The sequence below is a fragment of the Rhincodon typus genome, chromosome 23 (genome assembly GCF_021869965.1).
Source record: "Rhincodon typus isolate 14 chromosome 23, sRhiTyp1.1, whole genome shotgun sequence".
In the NCBI taxonomy this organism is placed as follows: Eukaryota; Metazoa; Chordata; class Chondrichthyes; order Orectolobiformes; family Rhincodontidae; genus Rhincodon; species Rhincodon typus.
In genome coordinates, this window is record NC_063354.1 from 18660123 (window position 1) to 18673458 (window position 13336).

At 40.6% G+C, this 13336-nt stretch overlaps 1 protein-coding gene across 1 annotated transcript in view; it reads left to right on the forward strand.

Annotated features, from left to right (window-relative positions):
• The first annotated feature begins 932 nt into the window (after window positions 1-932).
• The window catches only part of LOC109910947 (putative sodium-coupled neutral amino acid transporter 10), an 84696-nt gene continuing 72292 nt past the window's right edge, over window positions 933-13336 (forward strand). Inside the window, exons 1-3 of the mRNA XM_048611109.1 lie at window positions 933-2069; window positions 7582-7699; window positions 10072-10117. Of these exons, the coding sequence (XP_048467066.1) occupies window positions 1980-2069; window positions 7582-7699; window positions 10072-10117 (254 nt within the window). The 5' untranslated portion in view covers window positions 933-1979. The remainder of the gene's footprint in view (window positions 2070-7581; window positions 7700-10071; window positions 10118-13336) is intronic.

Below are 13336 nucleotides of genomic sequence, written 5' to 3' on the forward strand. Positions count from 1 at the left end.
TATACAGCCCGCTCACAATTTTGAAAACCTCTAACAAATGTCCTCTTAGATTTCTTTTCTCCAAGAGAACAGTCCCAACTTCTACTATTGCCAAAACTGAAGGTCTGACTGCAACTTTGGAGAGAGAAATTCAGTTAACATTTTGAGCATGGTATGACCCTTCATCAGAACTTCCTTGATATTACCAATTAACCAGCACAGACACTTATCTGGGAGCAATGGGACTAGTGGGGTTTTCACCCAACACTGCTGCCTCGGAGGTATGAATAAGAGAGCCTTCAATAAGACTCTGATATACTTTATTTTTGAGAACAGGGGGCAGATGGTATATCACCAGCTACGGATATTAATGTAGATCCTGAAAATCTGAAACAAGTACAAATTCTGAAGGAGATTCACATCTGAAACAAACACGAAATCCGAACCAAACAAAAATAGAAATTGCTGGAGAAACTCAGCGGGTCTGGCAGCATCTGCGGAGAGAGAACAGCGTTATCATTTCGAGGTAATGAAGAAGGCTCAATCGAAACATCACCGCGGTTCTCTCTCCGCAGGTGCTGCGAGACCTGCTGAGTTTCTCCAGCAATTTCTATTTTTGCTTGTTTCGGATTTCCAGCATCCGCAGTCCTGTGTTTTATTTAAGAATCACATCAGACTCGAAACACGCCAGACCTGCTGTGTTTTTCCAGCAATTTCTGCTTGTTTCAGATCTCCAGCATCCGGCAGACCTTTGCTTTATGTAAAAATCATATCAGACTCGAAACTTTAACACTGTTCCTCCTGCTGGGTTTCTGCAGCGTTCTCTGTTTCGCTTCGCAGCCACAGACAGTCCAGCTTTCAGCAGGTGTCGTGAGACCTCCCAGCCTGAGGGGCGGCGCTGCACTCGGAGGACGCTAGCGAGAGGCCAGCTGTTCGTCGGCGGCACACTTGTCGTTAAGTCGGACACTTCCTGGAGACGGGCTGGTGACTGTGTGTTATTGGGGGAGGGCAGAAAGGGAGAAGAAGAACAGCAAGTTTTTGGTACAGGAAGTGGGTGCTCAGCCTGTGACACCCTTAACCCCCGCGACGGCAGGAAGTTGGCGATAGGCGGCGGGGTTGTTAGTTTTAATTTTGGGGTTGGGAGTGGTGGTCAGCGGAGGGTCTGGTTTTGAGAGCTGGCGGCCGGCCAGACAGGGTGGAGGTGGAGTGAGAGTTGGCCCCCCCCAGGAGCTGCAGCAAGCCCTCCCTGCTGAAGTTGCTGCTGGAGGATTCGCCACGTCACGGTCCTGGTGCTTCCCCTCCACCTCCTTAATCTGCTCCACTTTCTCCCTCAACACCCGCTTGTTTGAATTTATTTTGCATCCCATTCCACACCTTGTTCCATTTGCTGCATCCTTCACGCTTTTACCTGCAGACAAACTTTGATTTGTTTCCTTTTCCTTTTGTTTTTCTTTATCACTGCACGCTGAATTTTCAGAACCCTGTTTTCTTTTGGGCGCTATTTGTTTTGTGTTTTATCGCTTAATAAGCTTTTGATTTTTAAACTAATGTTCCCATTTTCTTATCCAGCTTTATCTGCCTTATTTCATTGTACTTGACCTAGTAAATTTCCTTTGCTATATATAACTTGTACTGAATGATCACTTAATCGATTGCGTCCCAGGAGAGTTTTGTGTGGTAGGGTAGTATTATTTTCCTCGCACTCCAGTTTGTTTTTTCCTTACAAGCCCCTGTAGAATTTTTAAAACTTGCAATAACGTTCAAACTAGCAGGGTCAGTTTTCTGTTCGGAAATGACAAGATGGGGTTTAGAACATAATGTTCGATACTTGGTTTACTAAAGTATTCAGTAGGCGGCTGTTTCCTGTTTATGTGTATCTGTCGTTCACTGACTGTTAATTCTCAAACGTCGGAAAGAAACAAGCCAAGAAGTCTCACCTGTCTTATAACCGCACTTTGAGATTCTGCGATACCTTTTTCAAAACAAAAATCTGTTTAAACATGGCTACTTCAAACTGGGGCCTCATCATGAATGTGGTGAACAGTATCGTGGGAGTGAGTGTGCTCACCATGCCGTTCTGCTTCAAACAGGTAAGTGAAGATGTCCTAGGCTACAGGTGTTTCTAACGTAAGGCAGTGTTAAGTGTCGGAAGTCTTTTTACAAGTATAAAATGTGTACCTCCGTGTAGATGTTTTAATTTTAAACGAATGTGGTAACATACGTTTCAGTTTGACTCACTGGCATATTGTACCTTTCAAGTCCCACGCCTGGAAGTAAACACATTTTTTGAGATTGAAATATCACTGCAATACTGACCAAGTAAGGTATTCTTGCAGAATATTATCTTTAATGCTCCATGTTCCTACTGTAGATTTTAAAAAAATTAAGGTGTGCTGAAATTTCTTTTTCATCCATATTTGTCTTTTAATCTTGACCAGTTTAACTGCCAATTTAATTTACTTCGTAGAACGTTCTTTTACCCTGAATTAGGAGGTTGTGCATTAAAACTCCACTCCAGAATTTGATGGAAAAAAAAACTCTGCAAACATTTCAGTGTAACACTGGGGGAGCACAACATTGCAAGAAGTGCTATGTGATCTCAATAGGGGGCAAAATCTGGTTCATTCGAGTGATTCACTTGAATGCTAAAGGTTTCATGGTACTATCTATAAAGGAACAGAAAGTTCTGAGGTGGCCTGGATGATGCATTCTCACTGCCAGCACGAAGTTCACAGTTTTTTTAAAACTTTTTTTTTTAGATTTGCAAAAAAAAAAGGATCCTGTATTCACCTGTATGAAAGTGATTGTCTTTCATGGGAATTCATTGCAACTAAAATACTTTGGGCCACTTCTGATGAGATTGAAATGGTGTTAGGGAAGTGTTATAGATGTTCCTCTATACCTCGGCCACGAGATCAGCTTACAGCTTTACAAGTGCTCCTTGGAAAATGAAATAAAATTGAAACTGTAGAGACTCAAAACAGCTTATCAAGAAAGGAATCTGAAGGTTCATTAGTTATAAACGACTGATTCCCTAAATTAGATTGGAACCTTGAAGTTACTCGTTGGTATTATTGTCTATCATAAATGCAGCTTTGGTTTGATATTTTATCATCTTGTGCAGCTGGTGTGGTTAAAAACCATCAGTGCCCTGGGTGTCTTCGGTAATCTTTGTGTCCTTTTTGACTGAGCCAAACTTCTGATGACAAATTGTCTCCACTACAAAGCTGCCTACTTGCACCTCCATAACATTTGCTTGTCTCTGCTGCCTTAATTCATCCACTGCCAATTCCTTCATTTCTGCTTTTGTTACGTCCATACACTGATTTGAAATTCTGCTGGTCTCCTGTCCTCCATGCTGCACAAGACTCCATCTTATCTGAAACTCAGTTTCACGTATCTAAAGTTGCATCATGTCAAGGTACCGCATGGTAGACAAGGTAGCAAGGTGAGATCACATGGAATCCAGGGGGAAGCTAGCCAATTGGATACAAAATTCGCTTGAAGGTATAAGACAGAAGGTGGTGGTGGAAGATTGTTTTTCAGATTGGAGGCCTGTGACCAGAAATATGCTGTAAGGATCATTTGCTGGGTCCACTGCTTTTTGACATTTACATAAATGATTTGGATGTGAATATAGGAAGTGTGGTTATAAGTTTGCAGGTGACACCAAAATTGGTGGTATGTTGGACAGTGAAGGTGGTTATCGAAGATTACGAAGAGATCTTGATCATTTGGGTCAATGGGCTGAAGAATGGCAAATGGAGTTTAATTTAGATAAATGTGAGGTGTTGCATTTTGGTAAGGCAAATCAGGGCAGGACTTATACATTTAATGGTAAGGCCCTGGGGACTGTACCAGACAGACCCAGGGCTGCAAGTGCATTTGAGCCAAATGCTGGCAAATGGGAGTAGGTAAGTTTAGGATATCTGGTCGGCATGGCAGAGTTGGACCGAAGGGTCTGTTTCTGCGCTGTACCTCTCTATGACTCTATAACTAACCACAAGTTGCGTTGAAGACATGATTCCACTAGCACTGATTTATCAAGAAATAATCCAAAGTTGTTAATTAGAGAAAATTTGCATGAGTACCAATAGTTTTGAGTAATGACTCCCATGGGAATATACTCAAGGGGATTCAATAACAACTGCTCTCACAGTTCATATGCTCAGATCATATTACAGGCCACTATTGAAGCCAATGTGCACATTCATAATGGATCCAGGGTTGTTGCCATTAGGGTTATATCTTTCCTTATTAACAGCTTTTTTTGGTTACTGCTGGTATATCTGACACTATTGCTACTCTCTTGCCACCTGGCTTCAGTTCATATGACAAAAAAGGGACATTTTGCTGAAAAATAATACACGTTCTCTGATTCCCAGAAAAGAATTGTACTTCTGAAATGTGGGCAGAGTTTTTGTTTCATAGTACACTTATTTCAGGGAAAAACAACAATCTGGTGTTTAGCGTTCAAAGTAATTAGATGTTGATTGCCCATCACCTTTCCTAGCCTACGTTTTACCAGCAACTTTTAACCCCAAATGCAGTAGGTGTTTCTATACATGCTTTATGGCGATTTCAGAGATATCTGCTTTACAATTGTGGATAAGTAGGACTCAGTGACAAATGAATCAATGCAAACGATGCGCATTTTAAATTCCCAAAAGTCATGTTGGAAGATGTCACCACCATAACAACAACAAGGTTGTTGGAAAAGCTCAGCAGGCCTGGCAGCATCTGTGAAGAAAAAAACTCAGCATTAACATTTTGGGTCTGGTGACCCTTCTTCAGAAGATGTCACCATGGCTGTTCTGTGCCAAGTTGATTTTAAATTTGAACATCAGCCTCCCTCAACCTCATTCTTGGACTTTTAGCTTTTCCCCTGAATTTGCACAGACCTGAAAGTCAGAATGATTCTTGGTATCATCATCTGGACAGATAATGTACAGTATTTAGGGAATCAGCTGGAGAATTATCCACTAGAGAATTCCTAGCCTCTGACTTGTTGTCTTACAGTGGCAACCCTGTTACAGTTATGTCACCCTGATGGGTAACATCGTCAGTGCACCTCCAGTGAAGCGTTGGTGTTCTATCCCATTTGTTATTTATATGCCTCGGTTTGCTGGGGTGGTTGGCATTACTTCTGGTTCTGTTTTTCATTGGCTTGTATGTTGGGTCCAGTTCAACGTGTTTATTGATGGAGTTCCAGATGGAATGCCGGAATGCCAGGCCTCCAGGAATTTCCTGGCATGTCTCTGTTTGGCTTGTGCTAATATGGATGTGTTGTCCCAGTCGAATTCGTGTCCTTCTTTGTCCGTCTGTATTGAGATAATTGAGGATTGGTCATGTCTCTTGGTGGCTAGTTGGTGTTCACGTATCCTTATTGTCAGTTTTCTTCTGGTTTGGCCTATGTAATGTTTCTCACAGTCCTTGCATGGTATTTTATATATTATGTTAGATTTATTGGTTGAGGGTATGGGATCCTTTACATTCGTCAGTAGCTATCGTGGTGTGGTTGTTGGTTTATGGGCTACTGATACCTAGAGGTCTGAGTAGTCTCGTGGTCATCTCTGATGTACGGTTGGGTGACTAGTGTGTCTGGCTATTTTGTGTCTTCTTGTTGTGGTCTGTCATGGAGGAAACTGCGGATTGTGCTTTTTGAGTATCCATTCCCTTTTAAAACTCCACGTAAGTGCTTCAGAGTCGGACACACTAGTCACCCTACCGTATATCAGGGACATATCAGAAATGCCCTTAAACCAACAACTACCCTGCGACAGCTACTGATGAGCGTAAATGATTCCATACCCACAACCAAACTAATGTAAAATACAAAATACCATGCAAGGACTGTGAGAAACATCACAGACCAAACTGGAAGAAAACTGACAATAAGGATACAGGACACCAACTAGCCACCAAGAGACATGACTAATTATCACTGGTCTCAATACAGATGGTCAAAGAAGGATATGAATTTGAGTGGGACAACACATCCATAATGGCACAAGCCAAACAGACATGCAAGGGAATTCCTGGAGGCCTGGCATTCCAACCAGAGGTCCATCAATAAACACATTGAACTAGACCCAATATATGAACCACTGAAAAACAGAACCAGACATAATGCCAGCACCCCAGCAAACCAGGACATATAAATAACAAGAACACCAATGTTTCACCAGAGGTGCACTGACGATGTTACCTTGCAGACGTTTCGTCACTCTGCTATCAAAGACACCAGCTCGGCGAGCACGTATACAACCGCATCCACAACCTGGGCAACAAATCTTCTCAAAAACTTTAAACTGTTTGCATGACTGATTCAAATTACACTTGAGTGATTTTTGTGCAAACTCAGGGGAAAGATAATAGGGACAAGCTGATGATGCATTCCATGGATGAATTGCACAATTTACAAAAGCAGGGTTTTTGTTTTAAAATACTCTTCCTGTGTGCATACTGCTTTGTCATCAACCCAGGCCCAGAAATGTAAGTGCGTTCTCAATGGCCCAATAGTCCTAGCATAAGCCCGCAACTTGGATGTATCTCATAATTTATTGTTTGGGTATGAAATGTAGGAGTGTAGGTTCATATCTGGAAGGCCTAAAGTTGCTTGCCTTGATTTTGGCTTTAACACATTTTGGTTACTGTTGTAGAGCCGAAAGGATTGGATGAGCCAAAGTTCAAAACAAGTTAAAATATTGGTTCCACTTTTTGGTTTGCTAATGAGTTTACTCAGACTGGAAGGACTGTAGCAACTCCTTGAGGAGGCACATCTTAGCCAATTTGAGTTCTGTGAGTTGGTGCATTATGACTGCTAGTGCAAGAAAGAAAAGCAAAGATCATGAATGAACCCTTCCACTTTAGAATTTTATCTGTGCTCATGGCACATTTGCTTCATCTTGCCTTGAATCTCTAAAAACACAGACTTAGCATAAGGGGTGGAGTTGTGGCCTAAGTTGTCTTTGCTCCATTTATTCCTTTGCATTTTGGTAAGTAATATTGTTGTAGTGATCAACTCAAGGGTAGGTCATCTAGTTTCTTCACGCCACCCAACCCTTTGTTTAAGTTTTCTGTTGGTGCCTTGTGTGTTTAAGCCACTTTTCCTGAAGGAGTGCTGTTCTGCAAAGGTCAAGCTGTTCCGCCATCTCTACTGGAAATTTGTTCGTAATCCTGAGTATGGAACTCTTACCTAGACCTGGGCAACTTGCAAATGGGATAACTGCCTTCAGAGCTCTCAAATGATACTATCTTTGATAAATAGGGAATTAACACAACAAATGGTTCTAGAATTACATTAGTGTTTTTTTTTGGGATTTTGGTAAACTGAATTCAAAGTCACTTTGAATTCTCATTCCAATTTACAGTCTAACATTTCTATCAAATACTGACAGTGAGTAATTTTTGGTCTAGCCGGGATAATTTCTGAATCCGATCTGTACCACAGGTAGTTTCACTGGACTGAATTATTGATGGGCACTTTTGAAACTGCAAATGCGTATCCTTTGGAATCGATTGTTTTGTGGTCCATTATCTTGCTGCTGCTTTCAAATTACTGTGGATAACTTATCTCCTGATTTTTCTTTTACCCTGCAGTGTGGAATTGCATTTGGTGTTGTCCTGCTCCTCTTCTGTTCCTGGATGACTCATCAGTCCTGCATGTTTCTAGTGAAGGCAGCGAACACCAGCAAGCGCAGGACGTACCCAGGCCTTGGTAGGATATTTTGTGGGACTGCTAGTAATAGAGACTTGTTTATAAATGTTCAAATTGCCCTTTGCACCATTACATGTTGGCAAGTTCCTATTTGTTACCGGTGCGCTTTCAGCTGCCTATCTTACTGTAAAGAAATATCATAGCTCTGTCCAGTGCTGTCTTGAACTGTTGCCCATTCATCTGAACATCCGGTTTCACTGAAATCAACTCATTCCAAGTTATTAATTGTCCAGATGGTGAGGTGTCGTAATTGATTCCATTTCACAATTTTATTCTGATGTTGACCCATAGAATATTAAGGACGTGGGTAATCTAGCAATTTTTGCTGTATTCTACTTTTTAATAACTTGTTAACGAGTACAAGTATTGAATTGCCTTTCATTTGAATTCAATAGCTGGAAGATATGTTTGTTCTGAATGGGTATTGGATTGTTTGTGATCAAAACTGTTTCACCAGATGTAATCCATTGCACCCTCCTCAATGTTCCCTGCTTGAATCTTGGTTTTCTCTCTCCCCTACTAAATGCTGCAGAAATTTAATATAGTTTTGGATTTACTCTGCCTTTGTCTTTGTCTTTGTATTGCTGGTAAAATGAATGATCAATCCAGATACAATATAAGCTTTCATTTATTGCACATAGGAAAGTGCAGAGAAATAAAACAGAATTTTGGAAAAAGAAGGTTTGATGCTTTCTCTCTTTTTTTGAAGAAGTTCCTTAAAAACAGGGGTGGGGAAACAGGTAGGAAAGATTGTTTTGGAGAGCTGAATACTGCGCTGAATGGACTGGAGAAGTTATTTGAAGAGGAGATGGAGTTAGATTTGACAGCTATTTTGATGGGGGCTGGCAACAGTGCTTATGAAAAGAAAGCCATTTATGATGGTGATCACCAGGATAAGGGAAAGCTGGGATTTAGCAAAGGAATGGGGTGGGAAGTTGAATGAGGAAATTAGGTAAGGACTGAGGGAATGTGGCTATAAGTCATGGAGCATTGTTCTGTTAGGATTAAATTTAGCTGGTAATCCAAGATAGCCACAATCAGGAAAAAAAATCAATCGAAGATGATAAATTCTTGACAGGGTAGAAGTGAGTTTTTGTGGCAGGTTGCAGTTAAGTGAGGATGATAAAACTAGAGAAGAGGAAATGCGGAAAGCTCAGGTGATTGAATAGATAAGCCACTGGGCATGAAGGTTAACGGGAGAACATGTGGATTAATTTTTGAAGAAATCATAGTGGTACTTGGGAAAACGATTGTAAATTGGGACTTTACAGGAGGGGTGAGAGAAAAGGTGTAAACATAACATGTTCTACCTGACCATTTTATCCAGCCTGTGTGTATGTGTGTGTGTAAAATAATCCTCAATTGTGATTTCTATTTTTGTGACCTTTTTCCACCAGCAACCCTATTTCTAAACATCAGTGTATGTTCTTTAAGGATAGGTAATTCCACAGGGGCATGCTATCTCTAATAGATCTTTACCCATAGAGTTTTCTTGATGCAATAATTTCCTTTCTGCTGACCACTTTAATTCTTTCTTGCTGCACTCCACTGAGAACTTCACAATTTAGATTGTCTTGCTGTTGATATCTGTAACATTGACTGAGTACTGCTGCAATATAAACGGCATGCAACAGTAGGTGGCATATCTTATTGAGCTTTTGAGAAGATGTTGCAATCTTCATAATGTGTGGTCAGCAAGCTGAGAATTTCAACTTCCCTGCCATTTTATTTAAAGTAGTAGATTCTGAATTCATGGTTTGACCATTATGTCAATCCATGCCTGATGTAAGCAAGAATGGTTATTGCAGTTGAGTATACAATATGTGCGAGTACTTTACCAACATATGAGGTGTCCTGATATCTCTCAGAAACCATCAGTCTTGTGTTAGTGAACTTGATAGCTGACCTGGCAATAGAATATTTGCTACAATTCTGCTGATTAGTGTCCAAATCATAATTGATATTTCAGTGTTTCAGAATTTATTAGGAGAATGTATTCTGTGAGGAAGTACCATTGCTTATAGATATTTGTAGATAGAATTCTTCACCTTGGCCTTGAAATAATATTTTGAAACAAACACTTGAATATTATTTGCAGCCAGGAGCACCTATTAACAATAATGCATCCCTGTGGAATTACACTAATCATTAAATGGTATTTGGCAATTGTAGAAGCTGATGCTCACTGTTGAATAGAAAATACAACAAAGCTTAATTGTGCACTTTGTGGATTTGTACATATTAAAATTCTTTCAGTTGTGTCTCACTTGCTTTATAACATTTTATCTTGAAACATAATAGAAAGGAAGTTCAAATCTATTCTAAATGCCTGTACTGTTGTGCTGTTCTAATCAGTTGCTTCTAATTTTTAGCTTTTCATGCCTATGGAAAAGCAGGCAAAATGCTGGTTGAGACCAGGTAAGCTTGAATTCCACAATTCAAGGTTGTTTTTTAAACAATGATACTCTCTTTCATTAAGCATACTTGCTCTACAGTTTAAAGCTGTCATAAAACCTAGATAACTAGCCACACTTACATAGCAGGAGTTGTGTTTAACATTGAACCAAAGAGATGATTGTCATACAAGTCCTCACCTTCTGCTAATTGTCTCTTTAAAGAAGATCTTTTACATGAGTTCAACTTGGAAAATCTGTCTTTTACGTTTGTCCATCGTGCTCTAAACTTGAACTGATGTTTGGGAATTATAAGAGAGAAGGGCTGAGTGTCATTGGGTTAATGTTCGGAATTTGGATTGGATGTGGGGCAATTGGCTTGGCTTGTGTTTTGATATTTGTCTTTTACTGTGTGATGAATAAAAGCAGTATAATGTGCTTGGATAGGGATAATGTCAAGCATTTGTTCTTTGTGCTGGTATCCTGCTTGAGGCTCCTGTGTGGGAAATAGACCTGGATGTTTTGATGCGCAAGTCATTGAAACCTCACGAACAACGCAACAAAACTATTTTAAGGGCAAACAGAGTATTGGGGTGTACTGCAAAGCTAATGGATATAAAACAATAAATGTTATTTATCTGGCTACATCTAGAATGTCGTGTATGGTTTGGGTTCCTTCATGAGATGGAAATATAGGCTTTGGAAAAGGCTTACGTAGAAGAACTAGTTTAAGATTCCTCAGCTGCTGTGGTGGGTTGAGGGATTGGTGTTTTTTAACCCTAGAAAAGCATAGATTTTGAGGAGACTCGCTAAAGTATTTAAAGTAATAAAATATTTTGCTTCAGAAAAGTGGGTTGTCTACTTGAGCTAAATAGTTTATGAAGGATCTGAAATTATAAGTTATTTAAGATAGAATTAGATTATATGCTAGGAAGTACTTTGTGCGGAGAGAGTGACCGTTTTTAGAACTGCAGTGATTCTAGATTTTCTGGAAGTGTTCAAAGCGGAGCTGGATGTATTCAACAACAAAAACCTGTGCAAACAGCCTGTAACACAGACCAATGTTTCAAGACTCTCTTCATAAAAGCTCAGACAAAAATGAGCAGAAATTAGGAGTGGTAATTTAAAAATTTGATCAGAAGTATCATGAAGGGCCTTAAGAAAGTAGCTAAGCATGGAGACATTTCGAGAGGGAATTCCACAGCTTAATGCTCCATTAACTGAAGGCAAGTAATGTGATGAAGACAGCAAAGGAATCTCAAAATCCCAGAGATAGAGGGCTGCAGATTTCTTGGATGTGTTTGAAGTTTAGATGTTGGAGCTAGAGATGGGCAAGACCATGTAAGGAGTTAAACAATGATGAGAGCTTTAAGTTGGAAGCTTTGGCAGACCAGAAGTCAATATAGGTTGTAAAGCAGGGGTGATGAATGAGAGAAATTTTTTAAAGGTTGTGATAGAGGCAGCAGAGTTTTGGATAAAGTTACATTTGAGGGTGGAGAATGTAAGATGAGCCAAGGGAGCCTGGAAATGGTTCTTGAGCGGCCAACATAACTGCATTTAGAAGATAATTTAATTGTGGGATGTGCTACCCTGTCACTGTGGTCTCCTGGAATGTCTTTAATTGCCTTCAGAGACTGGAGGGGAATTACTGTGTATACCTTTCCTGTTTTGATCCAAGTTGCTTTTTCTCTTGTTTTAACCTTTCCTGGATATTTGTGTAGGTGGTACTGTGTGCTTTTTAGTGGTACTTTTTTGGTTGTCGAAGAATTTTTTTTATTCATTCATGGGATGAAGGCATCGTGGGTGAGGCTGGCATTTATTGCCTGTTCCTAATTGCCCACAGGGCAGTTAATAGTCAACCATGTTATTGTGGGCCTGGAGCCAGATGTAGGCCGGACCACGTAAAGGTGGCAGTTTCCCTCCCTAAAGGACATTAGTGAAGCTGGGTTTTTCCAACAATTGACAATGGATGCATCATCAGACCCGAATTGCTGACTTTTTTTATTGAATTAAAATTCTACCACCTGCCATGGTGGGATCTGAACCTAAACACCCCACCGAACATTACCTGGGATTCTGGATCAACAGCCTAACGATAATACCATTAGGCCATCGCCTCCCCTGAATTGATATTCAGAAAACATTATTATTTTTTCAGCTGTTTGATCAGAGCTGAAAAACCACAAATCTCTTGGAGGGAAAGGGAAAGGGCAGTAGAAAGGAGGTTGGAGTGGGGTGGGGGTGTGGTGCGGTTTGCAGTGTTGGCCGAATTGTAGTTGAATGCACAATAGTAGCATGGTTGTAGATCAGCATGACATACCATAACAGATCTCCTTACAGGGGGAACTAGAAGCAGTGTGTTAAAATCTGGAGGAAATGTCAGTAGCTTCCTATTAACGCTAGTAGCTTATCTCTTTTATGTAAGTTTTTTTTTATTCAATTGTGGGAAGTGGGTGTCACTGGCCAGCATTTACCACCCTTCAGAAGATGGTGGTAAGCGCTTTTTTTTTTGAACCGCTGCCGTCCACATGCTATCGGTTGGCCCACAATGGCTTTAGGGAGAGGATACCAGGATTTGACTCTTCTGGCTGGAAGAGAAAGGTGGTGATGTCCCAGTGTATCTGCATCTGTTGCCCTTCTAAATGGAAGTGCTCGTGGGTTTGAAAGGTGCTGTCTCAGAATCTTTGGCAAATTTCTGCGGTGCATCTTATAGGTAACAGCAGTGTGTACTACTGAGCCTCAGTGGTAGAGGGAATGGATGTTTGTGGATGTGGTGTCTATCCAGCAAACTGCTTTGTACTGGATGGTGTCAAGCTTCTTGAATTTTGATGAAGCTACCCCCATCTAGAAAAGTAGTAAGTATTCCATCATACTCCTGACTTGTGCCTTGTAGATGATGGACAGGCTTTGGGTAACCAGGAGCTGAGTTACTTGCTGCAGTATTCCTAGCCACTGTGTTTGTGACAAGTCCAGTTGAGTTTCTGGTCAATGGTAACAACAGGATGTTGATAGTGTGGTATTCAGTGGTGGTAACACTATTGAATGTCCAGGTGCAGTGGTTAGGTTGTCTCTTATTGGAGATGGTCATTGCCTGGCATTTTCGTGATGCAGATATTACTTGCCACTTGTCAACCCAAGCCTGGATATTATTCACATCTTGTTGCATTTGAACATGGGCTGCTTCTGTATCTGAGGAGTCTTAATTACTGCTGAACATTGTGCAATCCTTGGCAAATGTCCCTCC